General features: G+C 32.8%; 2 protein-coding genes across 3 annotated transcripts; one reads left to right on the plus strand and one right to left on the minus strand.

The window, feature by feature from the left end:
* Positions 1-12,080: 12,080 nt before the first annotated feature.
* On the plus strand, positions 12,081-17,231 carry LOC122585959. The gene is made up of 3 exons (XM_043758075.1): positions 12,081-12,169; positions 12,564-12,636; positions 14,682-17,231. The coding sequence occupies exon 3, from the start codon at positions 14,801-14,803 to the stop codon at positions 16,820-16,822; it is 2,022 nt and encodes a 673-aa protein (XP_043614010.1). The 5' UTR covers positions 12,081-12,169; positions 12,564-12,636; positions 14,682-14,800; the 3' UTR covers positions 16,823-17,231.
* A 1,521-nt stretch (positions 17,232-18,752) lies between these two features.
* LOC122585310 (F-box only protein 6-like) lies at positions 18,753-22,588 on the minus strand. 2 transcript variants are annotated; one of them, XM_043757438.1, is made up of 2 exons: positions 22,160-22,588; positions 18,753-20,139 (listed from the first exon to the last, which is right to left on the minus strand). In XM_043757438.1, the coding sequence occupies exons 1-2, from the start codon at positions 22,405-22,407 to the stop codon at positions 18,900-18,902; spliced, it is 1,488 nt and encodes a 495-aa protein (XP_043613373.1). In that variant the 5' UTR covers positions 22,408-22,588; the 3' UTR covers positions 18,753-18,899. The 2 variants fall into 2 exon arrangements, with proteins under 2 accessions (XP_043613373.1, XP_043613374.1); XM_043757439.1 differs by lacking the exon at positions 22,160-22,588 and adding an exon at positions 21,732-21,790.
* Between the last annotated feature and the right edge of the window lie 259 nt (positions 22,589-22,847).

The raw sequence follows: 22,847 nt of genomic DNA on the forward strand, positions 1-22,847 counted from the left end.
CTCGATCTCTCTCTCTCTCCAACGACAACGGTAACAACTACCATCTCTTGGATCGCCGCCCATCAAATCCATATCATTCCCTTACGCGTACCTTGACAACCAGTTTAGAACGGATGAGGGCCACTGGCCCGTTTCGTATCCACCCGAAAACGAAATTGATTAGCCGAAAAAGTCACCGGAGAAGATTCGACGGCATTAGTGTCTTAGTGATTACCAATCAAGCTTGATTTGGCTTGACCAATCAAATATGATTAGAAAATATCGTCAGAGTAATTCACCGGAGTAATTCGTCGGAGTAACCAATCAAGCTTGATTGGCTTAACCAATCAAATATGATTGGATAATGTCACCGGAGTAATTCACCGGAGTAACCTATCAAGATTGATTGGATTTTGATGATTGTTGATCCAAGGGCTTAAATTAGTCCATTGGTTTCCACCATTTTTTATGGATCCATGTGAATACAACCTGCCTGTTTCATTATCAAAAGTTCAAAACACATATACACACTATGAATCAACTAAAACTAAGAAAATAAAACCTAAAGAATAATAAATATATTTCAGAATCACTAAAAAAAACTTATAGATTTAATTTTATTGTGTAGAACGATGAAAAAAATATGTGATTTGATATTAGAGTGGATATTGGTGTGATGTTTTGATTTGTGATATCATTTATGTAGTTTGAAATATTAAAAGTCCTATAATAAAAAATTTGAGAATATATAACTTGATGGATGCAATGATTTTGTTTTCTCTATACGGTTTTTTACTTCCATGTAACGGATTTGATTCCTTAATTTTACATATATATAGTTTGTATTTAATTAATTGATGGTCAAATATTGTTAAAAAAATATGGAGATGCCATGTAAGATAGAATCCTACGTGGCAATCTTTGAAGATAGTTTTGGGTTTGAAGAGTGTCTAAAAACGTTTGGTTAACTACTCTTTTAATAAATATATATATATATATATTTATTTTATAAAACGACATTTTAACATATATGTTAAATAACACCCATGTTAAAAATGAAACTCAAGATTCCTGAAAAACTCTTCAATAATCTACTCACGCAAATATAAAAAATGAAACTCAAATTCAGATTGATGCTCTCATAATCAAAAACTTTATCAATATATCATCAAGCTACCAAATCCATTGGCATCCAATTAGAAATTTACTTTTAATATTCTACAATTAAAATTGGATACGACCATTAAGACCGTTTTTAAATATTCATTCTTTTTGTTACATTAATTTTACATTCTCACCCATTTTACTTTATATTTTTCCTTTTAATCATTCATCTTATATATTAATACCCCATACTACTTCATAATATACCCAATCAAGATTGAACAAATAATAAAAAATAAAATAAAATAGAATAAATATCACCTTTACCTTTTTTACTTAGATGAACACATTTGCCTACATTTCGTCAACCTTGCTTAACCACTTACTTATAATTTCTCTTCACTCACCTCTTAACAATGGTCTAAAAAATATATATATGGATTAGTTTATAATAAGTTTTGACCATTCATAAGAATAAATATTTCATATAATTATATATTGTACAATAATTAAGTTAATATACCCTGGTTTTTCTACATTTAGTTGAATTTAAAAAGATGATCTTAAAACTTTAAAATTTTGTTATTTCACACCCCATAATATGTTTAGAACTTATACACCATGCAAAAATATTAACTTGTAATCATGACAATCATCAAGATTAGAAAGGACAAATGAGATGGTAAAAGCTATGTTAGGCATAGAGATCAAACAATGTCATTAAAGAAAATGGATAAAAAACACTATAAAGTGAAAAATAATGACATGAACTTTGTGAGTGTTTTTTTTTTAATTGATACATAGTGTTTAGACTTTTATGCGGTTCTCGCTATGAGGCTGGGGAAGCGTCTCGTCACTCTTCCCCGGTTTTTCAATAGGTACTTGTCCGCTCCCTATTGTAAGAAATGCCTCGCCACCCCTCCGGCCTCCCCACCCCTCCCCACCATTTTCTATTTTATTTAAACATATAAAAAGTAAATAAAGAAAGAAAGAAAAAAGAAGAAAAGACAAAAGAAGCAAGAAGAAAAGACAAAAAAAACAAGAAGAAAAGACAAAAAACAATAGGTAGAGAAATCGGCACCACCCTCCCAAAACCCTCCCACCCTACCGGTACCAGTTGGACGGGGCGGTGTTCAAGCCGGTACCGGTCCGGTACCTACTCGTTGTCTATGTGCTCCATCCAGCCTTAAAGCCACATGAGGGATATGGGATGCATGAAATTGTTTTATATTTAGAACTGTAACATGTATATTTTTGCTTCTAGCGTCTTGCTAGTAATAATTTTTGCCGTTTTAAAAAAATGCATCAACGATGTAATTATTCAAACGTATTAAGGGATTCATTTAACGTGCATAAAAATATTGTATATTTTCATATTAAAAGTTCACTCCTGAATTTTATGTTAAGTGTACAACCAATTAATGCACCTTAACGAAAGTTCTTAAGGCTTTGTTTAGCAAAATCCCAAAGAATATACATAGTAAGGTTTATATAGAGGAAAAACTCAAAAAGATACTACATCTATTTTAACTTTATAGAAGACGATAGAATTTATAACTAAGGTACGTAAAAATTGAGTGGTCAAGTACTCTATAGGTGATTAGGTGAATGTATAGTTGGCAGCATATAATGAACCCCAAATTTTGGTATGTCATAAACTCATAAGTTCCATATTGGTTTACCTTTTTTACCTTTCGGTTAAAAAACATATTCATAGGTTTAGAGCACCTAAACTAGTCTCTTCTTCTTATACACGAAATTATGTGTTTGATATCTCACGTGCACGAAATTTGGCTAACTTAACGACCAAATAGACATTGTCAGTGATAGGTATGTTGCGAATGGAAAAGTCCAACTTTGAGTATGATTTGAGTATAACTTTAACAGTTTATATCAAAAGTGTAATGTGAAGTATACATCAAAATAATATCCGTATAATTTACTCTTAAAATGATGTAGCTATGGTTTACATCTCAGTTTATTTTAAAAAGTCAAATATCAACACATCAAATATTGATTTTCAAATTTAATTTTTATAGGAACTTAATTTTTTTCACATACACGACCTAATGAAATAAATGATACTTTTAAAATTAAAAAAATAAAAAATTCAGCTTTGGAAAAACTAAAAGTATATCTCTCTTTTATTCATTAAAATAAACATTTTTACCTAATATACCTATAAAATATTAATTAAATAATTTATAATATAGATATCTCAATCCTTAAAATAACAACACTACCACCTTTAACATTAATTATTTTTACATTCACCACCATCGTTGCCCCACTGCCGTCCCCACCACCACTGCCGACACTACCGCCGCCACCACCTCCGCCAACCATCGCCGCCACCACTACTCTCACCACCGTCGTTTTACACGTGCATAAGTCTAATATACATCATAGCCTAAAGCTTTTAATATTTATATTGATTTTTCATAATTTAAGCGGATTCAAACCTATAAGGCTATAACAACTTGACCAAAATATGAATGTTTGAGTTTGTAATTTCAACAAAAAGCAAACAACACACACAAAGGTTTAGTTGGTTGGTTGGTTTGTGTGAATTGGACCGGCCAATAAAATGGGAATTACTTTGTAGGGTTTAATTGTAACATTTAGGTGGAAACCAACACATCTTTCGTTCAAGCACGATACTACTAAGGGTCCCATACATACCACGACTTGTCAATAAAGCTTAATTAGCAGCTATATATTTCACTTAGTAATACCCGCCAATCACTTCCTTTTACATTTCATTTCAAGAGTTTAACTTTAACACACCTAGTTAATATATTAACTTAATTATCTCTATTTAATTTGTATGCAAATTCCATAATGAAGTGTCTCATTTTCATTTGTCTTATTGGGGCGCTATTATGTATTTTTGGTCATTTCACATGAAATTAAGTCTCAAAAGTTCGTTTCATGTTACAAATTTCACGAAATTGTAATGTTTGATGTCTTGAACTCTTTGACGAAATTGATTAAAACTTCATAAAATTATGGATGGCAAAATGTTTTTTTTTTTTTGGATTGCGCAACTGGTCAAATAACATTTTGACACATTCACTTAAGATTAAGTACAAATTTGTATGATTTTGTTGCTACATTTATTATGCATTTGTATTTTGATTAATCAATTGTAAAGATTAACTATGTGTTATAAGTTGCTTAAGGAATATATATATATATATATATATATATCCAAATAATATAGAAAATCCTTCTAAGTTAACGTTTCCGTTGCGAGAATTTAAATCATTTTTTCATTTTTCTAGAAGATAAATATTTACTTTAATTTACGAGTAATATTATTAACTAGTTACGTTACCCGGGCTTCGCCCCGGGAGACATAACGTTGTTTTCGAAAACCTTATATACGCGGATATTACACTCGTTTGTTTTTTTGTTTAAACGTGTGTCCGAAAATGTATTATCATGTACAAACGTAAAATATACTAATCATTTACATGATCAATTCTGTTAAAAATTGAAGGAATACAAAAAAGACAAATGTTAATCATGTAACTAACTATATATGTATAATTGGAAAAATAAATGTGGCAAAACGAAAAAAAAGAATAAAAACGCATTAAAACTATACTATTTTATGTGAAATATGAAAAATATATATATATATATATATATATCATGAATCATTGTAGAAATTGTACAAAATAGAAAGACAGATGAACGCGGATACCATATTAACTTTGTACAATATATTGTAAAAACAACTTAAAGAACGATAACTTTAGTTAAAAGTATAAAGCAATTGTAAAAACGCAAAATAAAAAACAAACTTATTGAGAAAAATGGACATGATTTGCACTAACTTTTGTAACTCTCGTTTTACACTAAAATAGCATCTAGCGATAGTAAACACCCATTTGAGAAAATGACTTAACTCTCAGTTAGTAAAAAGACCTGATTTCCATCCGTTATTGTTACATACAAAACACTCAGACAGAAGTTAACTGCTGTAAAAAAGGAGGACTTATACTGTAAGATATTAAGCAACAACACCCATTTGAGAAAATGACTTAACTCTCAGTTAGAAAAAAGACCTGATTTCCATCTGTTATTGTTACATGCAAAACACTCAGATAGAAGTTAACTGCTGTAAAAAAGGAGGACTTATACTGTAAGATATTAAGCAACATGGACTAATAATGCTGAAAAACCCGTTAAAGACTGAAAGAGAAGTTAACGACCGTTAAAAAAGAAGACTATTGTCGTAAGATATTAAACGATATGGACTAATAATGCTGAAAAACTGTGTCTAAAGTTCATACGTGAAAGTGTGAAACCATGAAATGGAAGAAAGCGGTTTAAAAAGTAAGGAAAAAAATTGCTTAAATGAATGTGGACCCCACAAAAATAATAAAAGAAAAGAAGTTGTTCCCAAAGAGACGACGACCTTCTTCCCGTTGCTCTATATAATTGTTCCTCCTGAGGAGGCTCGTAAGTTCACGCACGGAATTTAAATGTATATAGAGAACTAGTGCTTAAACCCCGTGCGATGCACGGACAACCCTAAATAATTTTTCTTAAACTTTATTTTAAGATTGTATCAATGAATAAATATAACTGGTTGAACATAATAAAAATATTCTTATGAGTTGATTAATTTAAAGAAGAAGAATGCTAGATATACCTTGGGATTTATTAATGATACACGAGGGCTTAAAACGCGTACATTGCACGCCAGAGAGAAATTATAAAATGGATTGCTCATAGTAGGCGCATATAAGAAGGATTATGTTGGTTACCTGAATGTGATAAGTATTATGAATTTTCCCCCACTTTGATATATAGACCCACGTGGATGCTATAACCTTAAATAATTTCTTTAACACCAGTTCAAGCATGCATGTAGCGAAGTAAATGTACTCCTATTACAACTAATGACCATTTTATAAAAAAATTAATGACTTAAAATACATAGAATAGTCTTATTTAGCACTAAAATAAACCAAATATACATCATAATTTTCATCACAAATTTGATAGGCTGTTCTTTGTATAAGATTTGAAATTTGTTGATAATTCATTTTAACTCCAATAGCACAAGTGGCATCTACAATCCTAACTTGCATATTAAACCTACCCAAAAAAAAAAAAAACAGAGATACAATTTTACCACACAACTTAATGATTATAGAGTTTTAATATAAAATATAAATATATACCTAGGATTGATGAGAACTCCTTCCTTGTTACATGAACAACAAATCCACATTTTCTTGTCCCTTAAAGCATCAATAATGTCGACTGCATCCATGTAGAGATCGATCAACTTAACTTCTTGAGAACAGTTCACACATTCCATTGAATACCATAACTGGTCGGTTGGAATAAAACCGATTGTTGCAACAACAACCACTTTATTAAACTGTCAAAATGAAAATGTTTATACATTAGAATGTTAAAAAGCTAGTTATAAATTCGAAAGAAAATTATGTTAAAAAGTAATCTAATCAAAAAAGAAAAATTCACAAACAATGAATACTTACATGTTTGTCCATCAGAATCATCTCAATACTACCTATGTTATTAACATCTCCATATAGAGGTTGCTTCCATAGCCGCAAATTCTAACCGTTATCGTACATGGCTTATTATTTGGACGCAAATTTCTAATTGAAACATGGTTTAGTGTTTACGTTTTGAAATGCCTTAAAACTGAATGGAAGTGGTCTTTTATAGACATAGACATGCAAGGAAGTAACCGCCACGAGCAATACACGAACGGTTACATATTCAAATTTTCGAAAATTTGAACTTCTTGAAAGCATAACTAATCCGTTTTTGAAAATTTGAACTTCTTATAAAGTAACTAATCCGTAGACCTTCCAAGGAGCAATATTGTAATGATTTTTGAGTTTTTTTGCATTTTTAAGCATGCTACATAGACAATAACTAACAAATTTTAAAGTGAGATTTATATAACGTGGGAGATTAGCAAAGAGAAACAAGTGTGGAGACATTTATCTATGCCCAACCTGTTTCTTTTCGGCCATGTGATGCGCAGGGGACTACACGTGTGACGGAATGACATTGGTCAATTTTGTTTTTTAATTGGAAAAGACATAGACATATCCTCATCCCCTACTTCGTTATATCTACATGTTATCTTTTTATTTAGAAGTGAAATGTTTTGCTTTGATTAGGATTGTATGATTTGAATATTGGTCTAAGGAAAAGTTTTGTATTTGAACTAAAAAACTTCATGTTTGAGCCAGCGGAAAGAAATCAAGTTTTTGGTTATGATATATGTCCCTTATTCGAGAAAACAATTTCTGATCATGATATATGCAACTTAACTAGAAAACTTTATCCGTCGTATTTATTACATTAATGAATGAATTGCTTAATTAAAAAGTCTTCAAAGTGTAAAAAATTAACCACGTACATAGATTGATAGTCAATCCAGATGTTATATATGCATTTGATTATCACACAAAGAATAGACCATTGAATCCCAATTTTGTAGTAGTTAATAATTCCTATAGTTTGAATTTTTTTCAGTACTGATTCGCTAATCATCTAAGTTATTTAGCAGACAAAAGTAATTTTTATAATAAAATCTAGTTTTACCGGGCACACAAGCATCCAAAACTTCAAACACCATACGTATTTAAAATAGCCTTGCAAACCCAATTGTCAAAGGTTTGCTCATAAGCCAATAGTGGAATATTCAACAAAACACGCATTTTTCTTTTTAAAATTCCCTCGTCCTTTTCTAAATCTAGAGTTATAGACTCATATATAGAGTATTTTTTTAATCATATACTTTCTTAATTATTGCATTGCATGACATATCACATAATAATAAGCTTATTATCAATTCCATGTATGTTATTTAGTCCGTTAACATTTTTACAAAAATATGTTTACTTAACTATATATATTCAAACTTGAAACCCTTTTTGATTATATGAAAATGTGAGGCCTAGGTAGTTCCTAAAGAAATACATAATAACTTGCTATCTAAAGAGTTGATGTTATATGTTAATCCTAGATACGTTTACACAGCAAACAACTTAATGTTTAAAATCAGAAAATCCTTGTAACATACGAGATCAACATTCACGTATAAAAACTATATATGTTAGTCAATTTAAATCAACTAATCGTTTCACACAACTTGTAAATACAACCACTTTCATGGCATGAATATATTTAACTCACAAACATTCAAGTTTCAACCAGACGTGTTTATTTAATTAATCATGCATATATTAAGCATTCTAACTTTATAGTTTATGTAAACAATATATATACAAGGTCAAGCACTTGTAAAATAATATCTTATAAATGCAAAAGTCACAATATAAGAGTAAAATATATCAAAATAATCACGGAGTGTTAAAGTTGTAAAAGTTGAAAGTACATTATTCCCATTATTTCCCTTAACTTAAATCACTATCATATGTAGTTTAAATAATTCAAAAATATAAAATATCTGCTGGTTGATGTCATGCCAATTGGCCTCTTGACTATGGTTCAGTTGACACTGACCGTACGATCATTGCCATGTGGTCGAATTCGATTAGATTGTATTAGATATATAATTTGCTCCTGAAATTATTTGTTTTATCAAGAAAAGAAAAAAAAGAAATCATATTTCAAGAAAATTTTTTTTTTATCCCAAAGTTTATTTCCCATAGCTACCTTTTGTTGAATACGAAGTACTAGATAGCAATTTTGTGTACGGGTCCATGAACACATTAGAATTTAGAAGCGTGACCAAAAGGTTAAGAGGGAAGTTATCGATCTAAGGCCGGTCTTATAGTTTTCTTGGAGCTGCGTCCAAGACTTTGAAGACGTTGGATGCTATGGACAGCGAATGTCCATAGCCTGCGTCCTAGAGCTAGAGTTCTCAAGTAGAAGATGAAGGACGTAAATGGGCGGGGTCGGCAGCAAATTTTTTTTTTATATATATATATGTGGGGTATATATATGTGTATTTGTGTGTGTGAGATAAATTATAAATTAATTAATGATGTGGCGAATAAGTTTCAAGAAGTTGTCCTTCTAGACAAGGAGAGTCATGGATGATGTGATGCTGATGTGACAAATAAGAAGCTCCAAGAAGCTTGTCCTTATAAGCACCGGCCTAGTAGACTAAAAACCATACAATCTCAAGCGATTAACATCATTAAATTTTATGATTTGTGGAGTTAAAGAGGGTTAGTAAACATCCCTATCTACTAATTATTATTTTATTTTGGTTCAATAACATTAAGGGGTAAATTGTACGTTAGAATTTTATTAAGGGTAAAAGTTATATGCATACTAGTAAAATTTAAGGTTGTGCGAAGCAAAATCCTTGGATATATATATGATTTCTTGATATCTAACTTGTATAAAATAATAGTGAGGATAAGATTGTTTTAAAATTCACGTTTCTTAAATTTTAAGTATTTTACTCAATAAAATGTTTCACATTTGTTTAACTTCTTATAAACAGGGCAGGGCCTTTAGCTCTAGTATAATCAAATATATTTTCTTAATTAATCTCTCGCCTTTTATGAGGTGTTTAATAAAAAAGTATCTAAATATTCTACAACATGCATGTTTCAATTAATTGATTGTTGTATATGTATAGAATGAAACTTTTTGTATTGGAGGAGTTGAGTTGAGAACATGGCATATGGTGTTGGAGGAAGAAGCACTTGGAGCAACTTTTTAATTCCTCCCCAACCCCACTTATTGTAAATGATTAACAAGAATCTTGTGGTTTATGTTTGATTACATCACTAATATAATTCACATTTTGTACTTATTTAAGTAGATGCTTCTTTAAATAATTCTTTCTTATTCAAACATCTACACAAATATTTAATAATGTCATGTTCTTTATTATAACCTTTTTTTGTATATTATTTGTTGTAACATAGGTACTAGAAGTACAAAGTTAATAATGCAAAGACAAAAAGTAAAAACGAATTTGCTCACTAACTTTATTACATAAGAAGAATCAACCTTTGCATTAGCATATTGGAAGCATCCAAACTTGAGTATTGAAAAAAGTACTCAACAATTCATCATCTTACGACGTATAGGAAGATATAGCTTACTTTAAAACTTTCATCTGTAATTTTACTATTATAGTATCTCTTATTTTCATCTGTCAATTAAAACATTTAATGTTGGTGATTTAATTACAACTAAATGGAAATAATGAAAATGATATGATAGTGAACATCTAAGTATGTTTATCTAATTGAATTGTAAAAACCGCAGGGCCACTATTTTTTTTTATGTGACATCTAGTGTAAGGCAAAAATCAATAATAATATTGTAAGCATGGATATATTTTAATATTATAAAATTTATCCAACAAATTAAAGTGAAAATATGTATACGACATAAGCCAAGCTCCAAAAAGCAAAACACGCAATGCACTCGTGTGTCACCCTTTATTGATAACAAACTTTAAATTTGTATAGTATTTTGCCCTTTAGCTATAGGTTACTTGTTTGAAACAAGATCTAAAAACACGACACAAATAATTAACAAAATTAAGCAATGACAAATATAGACATTGGAAAAAAGACAGTATGTCAATTCTAGTGATGGTTGCAATAATGTAAAAGGGTAAGTAGTGATGGTTCTATTTTCTTTGAAATTTATTTATTTATTTAGGAGTATTTTATTTTATTTATATATATTTATATATGGGCCAAACATGAAAGCAACTGCCCATCCTCAAGCTAAGTACTTGTTGCTTTAAATAAAGGGGGGATTGGATTACTTGTAGCATCATCAATGTGACAAAAACCATAAAATTGTCATTTTCAAATTATTGGTCATGGGCTATAAACGGTGCTAAAATATAGATACAAATATATAAAGCCAAGTTTACGTGTGGGATGTTATTAAACTCATATTTATATTATTTTATTTTCCATCTCATGTTTTTATCGTTTAGGTTATTTAATATTTTAATTTTAATAGTAGTAAAAAGTAATCTAACTTCAAATATTGTGATAAAACCAATTCATTTATGATTTAACTACTGGTTACGTGCACTAAAATGAAATCTTATTAATCATCATTATTTTTTCTTATTATAATATTCATCAAAAAACTCACGGTTTTAATCTGAAATATGATCATTTCATTTCGTATTATAAACAACTAGATTTAGAGTTGATATCATTCAGGTTTATTGTACCCATGTTAGACGAATTTGGAAGGTTTATATTCATATTGGAGATTTTTTCCAATTGAGTATTTAAAATAAGGGTCTATAACAAGTTGAATACTTTCAAAAACCAATTGCTTTTTTTTATTCCATGACTTCATGTTTAGCCATGTAAGAATAGTTAATAATGATCTATTACATATTTTACACAAACTGTTCAAGACTTGAAGGTAATGTTGCCATGTTGATGTTGGTAACAATAATTGAATTTAAGTTACAACACAATGGGTCTACAATTTGGTCTCAAAATTAAAACTGATGTAATCTTGGGCCAGAAGATTTTATTCTTAAAATCATAAATGAGTACGGGTTGGGCCAAATTTTGTAGAACTATTTCTGGGCTCAGGGCCTCATGCCTCAAAGAGGCAGAGTAATATTAATCTATCAATTATATTATTTTACAAACACTTCACTTAGAAACTACTCCATTTTGACAAGTCATATAAATGATTTTATTAAGATTATATATTAAGTGAAGATAATTAAATTAGTGAGAAAAAATAAATAATTTGAGGTTTTTAGTTATTTTGTTAGAGAAAAATAATAATGAATACTTTACAGTATAGTATAGATTATATACTTGAGTTCGAGTTAAAAAGTAACCATGGTTACCTAACATATCTAAACTTAACTTGGGTTGGTACTTATATACAGGGAATATAAAACTTGTGCACATATATACATATTTTAGATTTTAGATTTTAGTTTGGGTGAGAAAAAAGAAAAACAAATAGAGGGCTAAAAAAAATACATTTGATTATTTAATCAATTTTAATTCTTTCTAGTGATATATCAAGATAGATGATGCCCTAAAAAATAAGAGTCAAAAATATATCTCAAATTCAACACATTTTTCTACTTCCGGTCCGTTTTTCACTCTCATTTTCATTTCATGCATTTCTTTTATATTTAATCAATTTTAATTTAATTGCAAATAATTAGGGTTTTTGCGATCTCATTAAAATTCTTCTTAGATCAACGATTAAACCCCTTTTTATGTATATTTTATAGCAGTTATATATACATATATATATTATCAATTTGTAATCATGTGTTGATGTTAGATAATGTGATATGCTGGCAGATTGTGTATCTATTAAATCATCTAATAAAGTTTGTTACTTTCTGATTCTTACTGCATTGAATCTAAGGATTAAAAATATGATTTTGGATATATGTATTTTAAACTATAAATTATGAGCTTATAGATTCTGAAATGTATATGATTTTGAGTACTTTGATATGTTATATATGTCAGGTTTGCCATTCGTGTCGGCTCGTTTAGCCAAGCGTGTTCAAAAGTTGAATCATAATCTGCACATGTTGAACAGGTTAGTTGTGTTGACCCGTTTACGACATGGATGATATGTAATTGAGTATTTTGAATGTATACGGTGAACATTATCGTGTAATTGTGTAAGCATAAGTGACAGTGAATACAATAGAATAGTTAAAGAAAGCAACAGAGGATTTTATGAATTGTAAGATTTTTGATGTATTTTATACTGGGTTGGAAATGGGTTGGGAAGGTCCCGAAGAAGACCCGTTTACTAAACAAGTTAGTTACTTTATTCCCAGACAATAACAGTTTAGTTGCTTTGCCGGGTTTGTGTCACTTTAGGAATTGTCGCCCATAACTTGGTGTACGTTAAACTTGATATGATATATACTAATGCGATTTGAACTCTTATGGTTTGATTCCATTTCTGCAAGTAATAAAAAAAAGATGTTCTGTAAAAGGAAAGTGAATTGATGTTATTCTGTGGGATACTTTCGTTTGGTTATATGTAGATATCTGATTTATCACATTGTTGCATAAATGTTTATACATGCTATTGAAGAGTGCCAGGTTCAGTTTTCAGTCTTGCTGTTAGTCCTGAAACAGGCTCAGAAAGTGAATTAATGGTGACTTTGGTGTTCGATATAAGCTTTATGAAATTTCTATGAGTCAAAATATAGAACAATGCTTGTAGAATCTTAGTCCCTGGGTTGTTAAATGTTAGTTCTATAACTGACAATGCTAGTAGTTTACTCATAGGTCATTGTGTCTAAATTAATGTGTAGAATATAGGTATTTAATATGACATTATGACTATTGCAATTGATATGTCACTGGAATATTGATGTTAAAGTGCAAGTTAAAGAATATTTGCAGCATTTCATTCCAGTGGTCGTTACTTTTAAGCTTTCCCTTTTGGATTATTATTATTAAAGAAACAGAGATACAGCAGTAAAATGGATTTCACAGTTTAAAAACTATATAGGATTTTCCCCATTTGACACTTTAAATGGTAGATGATGCGACGACTTTGGGTGGAACTTTAGGACATTTTATAAGGTATTTAGTGAATTAAGTTGTCTCTGTTATATATCCTGGTTAGCTGGGTGAAAGTCACTATATAAGTACCTAGATCATGATACTATAATTAGCCTATTAGGTCGGACACGTGTAGCTAATCATTTACAATATTTTACCATGTTATGTAAAATCACAGGAAAAAAATGATATGATATTATTATGTTAAACATCATGGTCATGAACAGTAGCAGCTTTAAATTTCAGTTTGTCAGAAACTTGAACCTCCTTGGGGTATTGCTCATGTGTTGAGAATTCAAAACAGAGAAAACAAACCCCGCTTAATAGGCAGATGTCTATACGATAAAAACTAAGTTATGGTTTAGAAATAATGTAGTTGGGCAATGATGATGTTATCTTCAAGAAAGATCACAGATCCATCCTACTGAACAAACAATGGTTCATCTTAATATTTAAGCAGTAATCTGGGTATTCTACAGGTTGCATCTAGGGTGTGAAATCAGCATCAGATTTAGACCTTCTTGATCTCCGTCATAAAGGTTGTCTTAACTGCAGCTGATAGGTGTCTAACATATATATTATGAATCTCATATGATTAGTGCTTTTGAAAGGTTAGCTCATATAGGACAGGCGTTATGGGTGGGTCTAGTACCATCACATGACTTCAATGCAGGATAAAATCTTTAGCAGATACCATGATGTGTGGGTATGCATACGTATGCAGTATGCTGTTTGTTGTCTGAGTGTTGTGTTATTATTAATAACATATGTCCGCAACTGGCTCCGTTGTCAAAACCTACGATTAGTTTTGATAATGACCTTTTTTTATCCTTTGTGAATTGCAAATAAAGATTATTTCAAGTTCTAAATTTCAGTTGTTCCAACTTCCTTCTTGAACTTGGTAATTGTTTCTAGTTATGGTCTTATGGATATTATGATTTATGATATGATCATTCTATTAATTCGGCCATAATATTTAGAAGTTAGATTTTCAGTATTTTGATGCAATCTTGTTTATCAATCTCATGATTCTGATATCACTAATATCTTATTTTGAAGGTTCAATGGAGACGCACAAAGAGCACTTGTTTCATTTAAGGGCCTAATCTTTGTATAGACTTGGCATATATATTATCTATCAAGTTAGTGGTAAAGAAAACTAGGTGAATAAGAAAAAAATGGAATGCAATAGAGATGAGGCAATGAGAGCGAAAGAAATTGCTGAAATTAAGTTTTCTAGGAAGGATGTCGAAGGGGCAAAAAAATTTGCTTTGAAGGCCCAAAGTTTGTATCCTGATCTTGAGGGTATTTCTCGAATGATAGCAACTTTGGATGTATATATTGCTGCTGAAAATAAAATAAATGGTGAATCAGATTTCTACGGGATACTTGGGGTAAACCCATTGGCTGATGATGATACTGTGAGGAAAAATTATCGGAAACTAGCTTTATTTCTTCACCCTGACAAGAACAAGTCTGTAGGGGCAGATGGCGCGTTCAAATATGTCTCAGAATCGTGGAGTCTTCTAGCTGATAGAACTAAACGATCTGCGTATGACCAGAGGAGAAAAGTTTATAAGCAACATTCCACCCAAAATGGTGGAGCACCATCACCGGGGCAGAATGGCTTTTATAATTTCACAACAAGTACAACTACTCGTGTGAAAAGTACGACCAAGGATAGAGGGACGCCGGGCACGAGTTCTTCCACAGAAAAACAAACGCCGAAGACATTTTGGACTGTGTGCCATGGATGCAAGATGCAGTATGAGTATTTAAGAATGTATCTACATCAAAATCTTCTGTGTCCGAATTGCAATGAACCCTTTCTGGCAATGGAGACTGCAGCACCAAACACCAAAGTTTCGACTAAAGGTTTTAAAAGTCAAAAAGTAAAAAATGCATCTAATACAGGAAAGCAAAAGTCAACAAATAATTCATCTTTCCAGTGGGGTCCATTCTCAAAAGCAAGCAATCCTGCATCAGAAGCTTATGCTGCATCCGTGGTTCAACAAACTTATGAGAAAGTCAAGAGAGAGAGAGAAGAAGCTCAGGCAGCCATTAAACGAGAAGAAGCTTTAAGAAGGAAAAAGAATTCGAAAAGAACCCATAATCTTTCATCCTCTGGTCACTTCAATTCTGCGAAACGAAAGCAGGAAGAGGTTGACGCCTTGACAGGTATCTCGAGTATCGGTATCCGCACTCAATTAGTAAAAAAAGCTAGAAACGAAATCAAGAAGAAGTTGCATGAATGGAGTAGCTCAAAAGCTGTGGCTAACTGCAAAAATGAAAAAGAAATACGGGATGACTCCTTAATTAGAGACTCACCAAAGAAAGCTATCGAGCCTCTCGTGGTTGATGTTCAGGATCCTGATTTTCATAATTTTGACCGGGAAAGATGTGAAGCATGTTTTAAAGAAGGCCAGGTCTGGGCTGCATATGATGATGATGACGGGATGCCCCGACATTATGCCTTGATCCGCAAGGTCAGTTCAGTTGACCCTTTTAAGATAAAGGTATGTTGGCTAAATTCCCGTACTGACAACGAATTGGATCCGTTTTCTGGATTCTCAACTGCATTTGGTGAGTTTAGGACAGGAAAACATGAGATTGTTTCTGTACCTAATTATTTTTCGCACAAAATTAACTTTACGAGATTGGAAAATGGGATTTTACAAGTTTACCCATGGAAAGGAGATGTTTGGGCCTTATATAGAATGTGGTCTCCTGAATGGAATGAAGAAACACCAAATGAAGTAAAACATAAATATGAAATCGTTGAAATTGACGAGTATGATGAAGACGTGGGTTTTACGGTTACTCAACTTGTGAAAGTTGCAGGCTTTAAGACGGTTTTTCACAGACAAATAAATCCAAAGCTATCAAGAATAATTCCAGAATCTGAGATTTGTCGGTTTTCTCATCAAATACCTTCACATTTGTTGACTGGCCAAGAATCTCACAATGCTCTAAAGGGTTGTCGTGAGCTAGATCCTGCAGCCACACCTGACGAACTTCTGAAAATTATAGAAGTTGTACAGGAACGAGAAAATATACATGACGACGGTGATGATGGTCATGATGGTGACGTGTTGGCCAAAGATTTAGACTTGCCCAGTAATCATGTGTCAGCAGTTTTAACAGATGTTGAGTCAGCAGTTTTGGCAGATGTTAAGGAAGTAGTGAATGAAGAACGGTGAACGCTGATCAGGTAGCACTTTTGGTGGTCCTGATGTCCTTTTGCTTGAAGTTTGTCGGATTAGTTAGACTTCCTTGACCGGAGATTTCAGGTGATTGATAGACGCAAAAATTGTAGCTGAGAGTAGAAGGAACTGAGGAGTGTGCGTTATGCAGTTGGACAATGTGCATAATAGTTTGTCCATCGGCTCGTTTATACTGGATATAGTCCATTTTAGAGTACTTACATGTTTTATTTGTCATTGTTATTGTGCCTGAGGAACTGTAACATTGCTAGCTTTGACTTCATGATTGGGGGTCAAGATATCACAGATGTATACAGTGAGATGGATGTCTAGGGTTATAGGTTTATTTATTAATCTTTAATCATTGACATTTAATTATTAATTCTTGCTCCCTTGATTTCATGCATCGGCCGGTAGTTGTGTTTTTTTCTCTGTTTTACTATAGTTTCTTCTAAAGGTGTCCAGATGGGCATAGGAATGGGGTGTAGGTTGTGTTGATTTGCCAATGACCTTTTGTCCATTATATTGAAGTATTATTAAGAGAACGTATAAAATTAAAAAATACTTATAAAAGCTATGAAAGTGTGGTTTGTGAACTCTATTTGAGGTTTTACGTTTGTTACTTTTAAAGATGCACCCGGTTTGTGAAAACGGTTAAGAGTTGGAACCGTCGACTTTTGGAAGTCATGGTATTTCCTTTACCCCATGGCATGTCCAATTTGTGAAAATGATTTTGATGGATTGGAACATTATTTAGTTAAATGGCACCACATCAAACCCTTATGGCTCAAGGCCTCATGCTTTATGGCTGGTGGAACGTACATCCACCAGAGATCCCATCATGCTGACACGTTCGTTGGCAAGGTGGCAGTCAATGAACACAAATGGGTTGTATTTGCTTCATTTTGCAATCGGCTGTTAGAAACGGCGGGGCCAAGTCGTCCAAGTTTGTGATGATGAAGATGAATAGAAATTTGTCAACGGCATATCAAGACAATTCAAGCACAGCCTACTCTGGATTGGTGACAGAATTCCAAAGTTTCCGACCTGCCTGGACTCTCTCGCTTGATCTAACAATCCAAAGAGCACGAGCGACCCCCTGGACCCTAGTCTTTGTACGTTTTCTGATTTTGTATTGGTTTGTATGTAACGTTTTCTACTGTATGGGCTTGGCACGCTCCTTTGGCCATTATGTAAATAACTATTTTTATACCCCGGACCGCCGGACGTTGTCTCAGGAAACATAACGATGCGTAAAATCTACAACATATATAAGACCACGATCGATATATAAAAATAAACACACATTATAAAAGAGTATTATAAAGGTAAAAAAGATTTATAAAAAAGTATTTAAAAGGTAACGTTTTTGTTTTAGCAAAAAGTATTAAGCATGAGTTAGTATCTCCTCCAGATTTCTTGATAATAGAGGTCAAGGGGCTCTCTAGTGCGGACTCGATTAAAACAATTTATGCTAGACATCCTGATATTCATGTAAAATTGAAAACTTAAAAAAAAATGTGTAAAAGTGTAAAAAAAGGTAAAAATTGTGCCAAAACCTAAAAACAAAAAGTTTGGTGGCCAAAGTTTAAGAAGCCAAAAATCTAGTATTGTTAAGATGGTCCTTAAATGTATATATATATATACTAATTTTCCTCTGCCCATTTGGAGCATAAGACCTGGTTATGAAACTCCGGTCTTCCAAAGAAACAAATTTTAATAATGCAATTGATCAAAGAATATAACCGCTTCAATATTTTGTAAAAAGATACCCGCCTCTTCCCCCCTCAAAATGGCATCTGTAGTTCTTTGTGATCACAGTGCCCTAGTTGTGAAGGGTGCTAAAATTGTAGTTCTTTGCAACCTGTACGCAATGTGTTACTTCTTTTGGGTATCAGGTTTCTAGGTTTCTAGCAACACGTAGTAGTCCTAGAAGAATTAAACATCATGGATATTACACGTTCGTGTCATTACATAGATGATTAAAGTAATGTAACATATTAAGATTACACAGATGGGTCATTTTTCAGAATTATCCATATGACCCCTACTAAACTACAATGGAAATGAAGACCTAAGCCTTAGCGGTCAGACACGGGTGAAAGGCCGTCCCACAAGCAATCCATTGCCGTTTCCGACTGTGTGGGAACACACAGTTAGGAACCTTTAACCACTCCTTTCTCAAGATGTCATAAGTAACCAAACGGTTCATCATTTTAGATCGAAGTGATAACATGAGCAAGCCTCTGTTACCTAAACAAGACATCTTAATGTGCTTTCCATAGAATTCTAAGCACCATATATTTGGCATTCTGTCAACCTCCTTCCACAAGAGAGTCATCTTCTGAAGCTCCCAAATGCACACACAAGTGGCAGCATTTTTTGTTAGCAATCCTACCAACATTATCCTGCCGCCACACTCCGCCAGCGTGTGATCACTCAGGTGGAGAGGGGCCGGAACTGTAAATTGCTTCCAACTTCCGGTTTCCATGTTGTATGACACGATCCCATCTGGATCTGATCTCAAAAAATACATTGACCCATCTACACATAGAGGCTGTGACCTAAAGTTCAGCGACAGTGGAAGCTTGATACTAGCTGTCATGCCACCTGGGCAACTCCATGTGTTCTTAGTGGAGTCATAAATTTCATACTCACCATCAGACCCAACCCACATTATCTTGTACGCCCCACTACCCAATTTCTCATTTACAGTCATCCCGACAGCTACCCTTGACCAGACTTTAACCGATCTCGCCTGCAACTCTCTAAAAGACTGGGTGAGAGGATTACAGACATAGAAGCTTCTATGCCCAATGTCAAGAAAGCAAACAAGACCACCTGCAGAAGCCACAGGTAAAATGATCATTTTTGTGGGTATGGCAGGTACCGACGGGTGGTGCCATTTTCTTGAAACCGGGTCATACATGGCTCCTGTGTTGACATTTTCATGTGTTCGGGTATAAAACCAAGGCTGTGCTCGTGGAACTTGACCACATTGAACTGCGAAACTATTAGAATTTAACAACGAGTTCCATTTCTGGCAAACGGACCGGAACCGGAAGAAGGTGGCAACAGGAAGTCTTGCAATGACTGCTTCATACAAGTCTTCTGGGAAGTCCTTCCAGATTTCTGATTCCATATTCTCGGTGGACTTAGAGGTTTCGGGTACTTTTCCTCGGGTTCGGTCCTTACGGGGTCTCTTTGAAGGTGGAGCCTTGCTGGGATCCAACATTTTGAACTTTCCGGCACGCATCACAAAATTGTAGCAATCATCTTCTGAAGGGTTATCTTCAAGGTTTAGAAGACACCATCTATAAAGAAAATAAAGTGGTGATGAGTAATCATTAAAAATACATATAAAAGGATACTATTAAGAAAATAACGTAAGAATTTATTAGCTCAATTCTCAAAGCTTGTGTGATTGTTTCCTTTTGTCCTTGAAAGACTACAAAGCATAAGCTAAAGATCACTTGAAGAAAAGGAATATAAAACTTATAAAGAAAACAAAGGCAAAGACATGTGAGGCAGCTCTGATCGACAAAGAGTTTTATAAATACACATATAGTATGAATTGATAACATTAGCAGTTTAGGCAATGTTTCTTTGTAATATATATATTACATAACCTTCGATAGATCAAGCATCAAATAGAAAAAAACTGAGGAGTATGCCAAGTCTAACATGCTGAATTTTTTTATAAATTTTCCTAATTTTAAAGATCAAATTACCACATTTCATACTGGTACTTCTTGTATGTCCCTTACTGTTTGTCTAAAATTGGCAGCTTCCTAGGAATGTAAAAGAAGCAATGATATTCTAGAAGTTTTCATTACTCTTATTAGAGCAAAAGGTATGTGTTCAAGAAAGCCACGACCTTGTTGGACTCTTAGTGCCATCAAGTGCATTTATAGATGATACGAGTTTCTTAACCTCCATAAACCTTAATGAATCGTGAAATCCCAATAGTGGTAGCAAGAGTAACATACACGTTGAATATTATAATTAACAAGTACTATTAGAAGGATATGAAAAGGAGAACATACAAACACACTAGTCCCAGAGAGCCTTTATTTTATAACGAAAGTGCAATCTATATTCATGAGCAGTGGCCAATTTTTGTAGTGCAACCTTTGTTTAACTACCATCAGTTTAGGAATATTTTGCAGTGGCTGATTTTTGCAAGTTAACTAAACGTTAATGCACAAAGATTTTTTCATGTGTGACACTTCGTGGTATTCATAAAAAACTTTTTACCCCTGCCGGCTACCTCATAAAGGTGTCACCACCCCTGGTTTTAAAGGATCGTGAAATTTATCATAAGCTAACAGTATTCAACAATAATCGGATGAGATCTAGGTTGAGGGCATGATTGCATCGCTAAGGGATTTTCACAGTCTCCATGAAAATTATTTTGATATGAAAGGCTGTTAAAAGTAACATCATGGGTCAAAGTGTCAAACTCAAAACTTAGCTCCAAAAATTTATGACTTTTGCATCTGGTGTACCTTTAATAATACATGCAAACGTATGATGGTAATAAATACTAACAACACAAAACAAAACACATCGAAAATTCACATAAAAACAAGATTCAACAAACGTCATTACGCCTATACAAAAATCCGGTTATATGCAATGAAAAAACAAAATTCAAAAAGCTCCTACGATAACATCCAACAAGAGACTTGAGCTCGGGCATGAAAGCTCTTAACTTTTCTTAGCTACCCTATATGATGGCTACATACAAAAGCTTAAAGCACTGAAACATAAAACATAACAAATCAAGCAAGTTAAACAAACTACACTCATTTCACGTAAACACAGAAATATGAAGTAACACATAGATTCAACACAAAAACCACAACATACAAAACGTAAACCAATCAAACCGACCTTTACTTACTCGAATATTCTCAGTTCCCGAAAGGCACCTAAGATCAGCTCCATATTCCCACCTCATAATAATCAAATTCCTAATAATTTCATTACCATTCATTACAAAAGCACAACAACTCCATGATACTCATAATAATTCATATCATTTGAACAGAATAAGTCGAATTAATCGAATCCGAATTAAAACCAAACAACTTCCACCAAATAAATAAATCCCTCAATCATTTCAGAAGACAATCAAAAATGCATAAAAAGGTGACTTCACAAATTTACAAGCATAAAGCACCAACTATTGAAGATTAGCATAAAGATACAATTTTTATTAAAATAGACTAAAATCAAATACAACCCATTAATTTATACACCCAAATAAACAAAACCCTAAAATCAAACTTTCTCAATATGATTATATATATGTATATAGACGAAGATTACCTTTGATTACCAGTTTCCGGCGGATGGTGAGTAATATACGGCGGAAGAACGGCGGGGAGAGGCAGAGGAGTAGCGGCGGCGGCGGCGAGGTCTTGAAATTGACCGATGAGTTGCCTCCACATGTAGCCTTTGAGTAAAAGCCCTTTGGTTCCTGCTGCTGCTGCTGCTTGTTTCTTGTTATTAAAAACAACATTTACATATAGATATACGATACAATGGAGTACATATATTATTATATCTATATACATCTATCATTTCACTTGTCTCATCTTTTCTTCATTCTTCATCATCATCTCTCCAAAACCATCATCATAATAGTACCCCACTTACCTCCCCCCCTTTCTCTTTCTCTTTCTCTTTCTATGTATATGTATCTATTTCTGTTTGTGTGTACAAGAGGGTTTTTGTTTTTTGTATTCTTTTTTTTCCCCCAATTAAGAAGGGGAAATGGATTTTGGCTTATTAATATCTTTTTTGAAGTTAGACTAAATGGTGCTTCCAAATTTTTAACATTGTCCATGTTAGTTGTTGTTCTTCGTTTTTCATATATTCTTTTCCGCAAATATGTAATAGCTAAATCAATAACATCCATACACAATCAATTTTTATTCGTAAATTATCAAACATGTTTTAAAGTGTTCTACAACAACTTTTTTTCCTGATCAGCGAGTTAGTAATTAGTAATTAA

Source organism: Erigeron canadensis, chromosome 1 (assembly GCF_010389155.1).
Source record: "Erigeron canadensis isolate Cc75 chromosome 1, C_canadensis_v1, whole genome shotgun sequence".
NCBI classification, from domain to species: Eukaryota; Viridiplantae; Streptophyta; class Magnoliopsida; order Asterales; family Asteraceae; genus Erigeron; species Erigeron canadensis.

Coding starts and splice junctions, on each gene's coding strand:
- LOC122585959 (XM_043758075.1), top strand. CDS start 14,801: ATGGAATGCAATAGAGATGAGGCAATGAGAGCGAAAGAAATTGCTGAA.
- LOC122585310 (XM_043757438.1), bottom strand. CDS start 22,407: ATGTATATAGATATAATAATATATGTACTCCATTGTATCGTATATCTA. Junction 20,140..22,159: donor CCGGAAACTGGTAATCAAAG/GTAATCTTCGTC, acceptor TTTTCTTTATAG/ATGGTGTCTTCTAAACCTTG.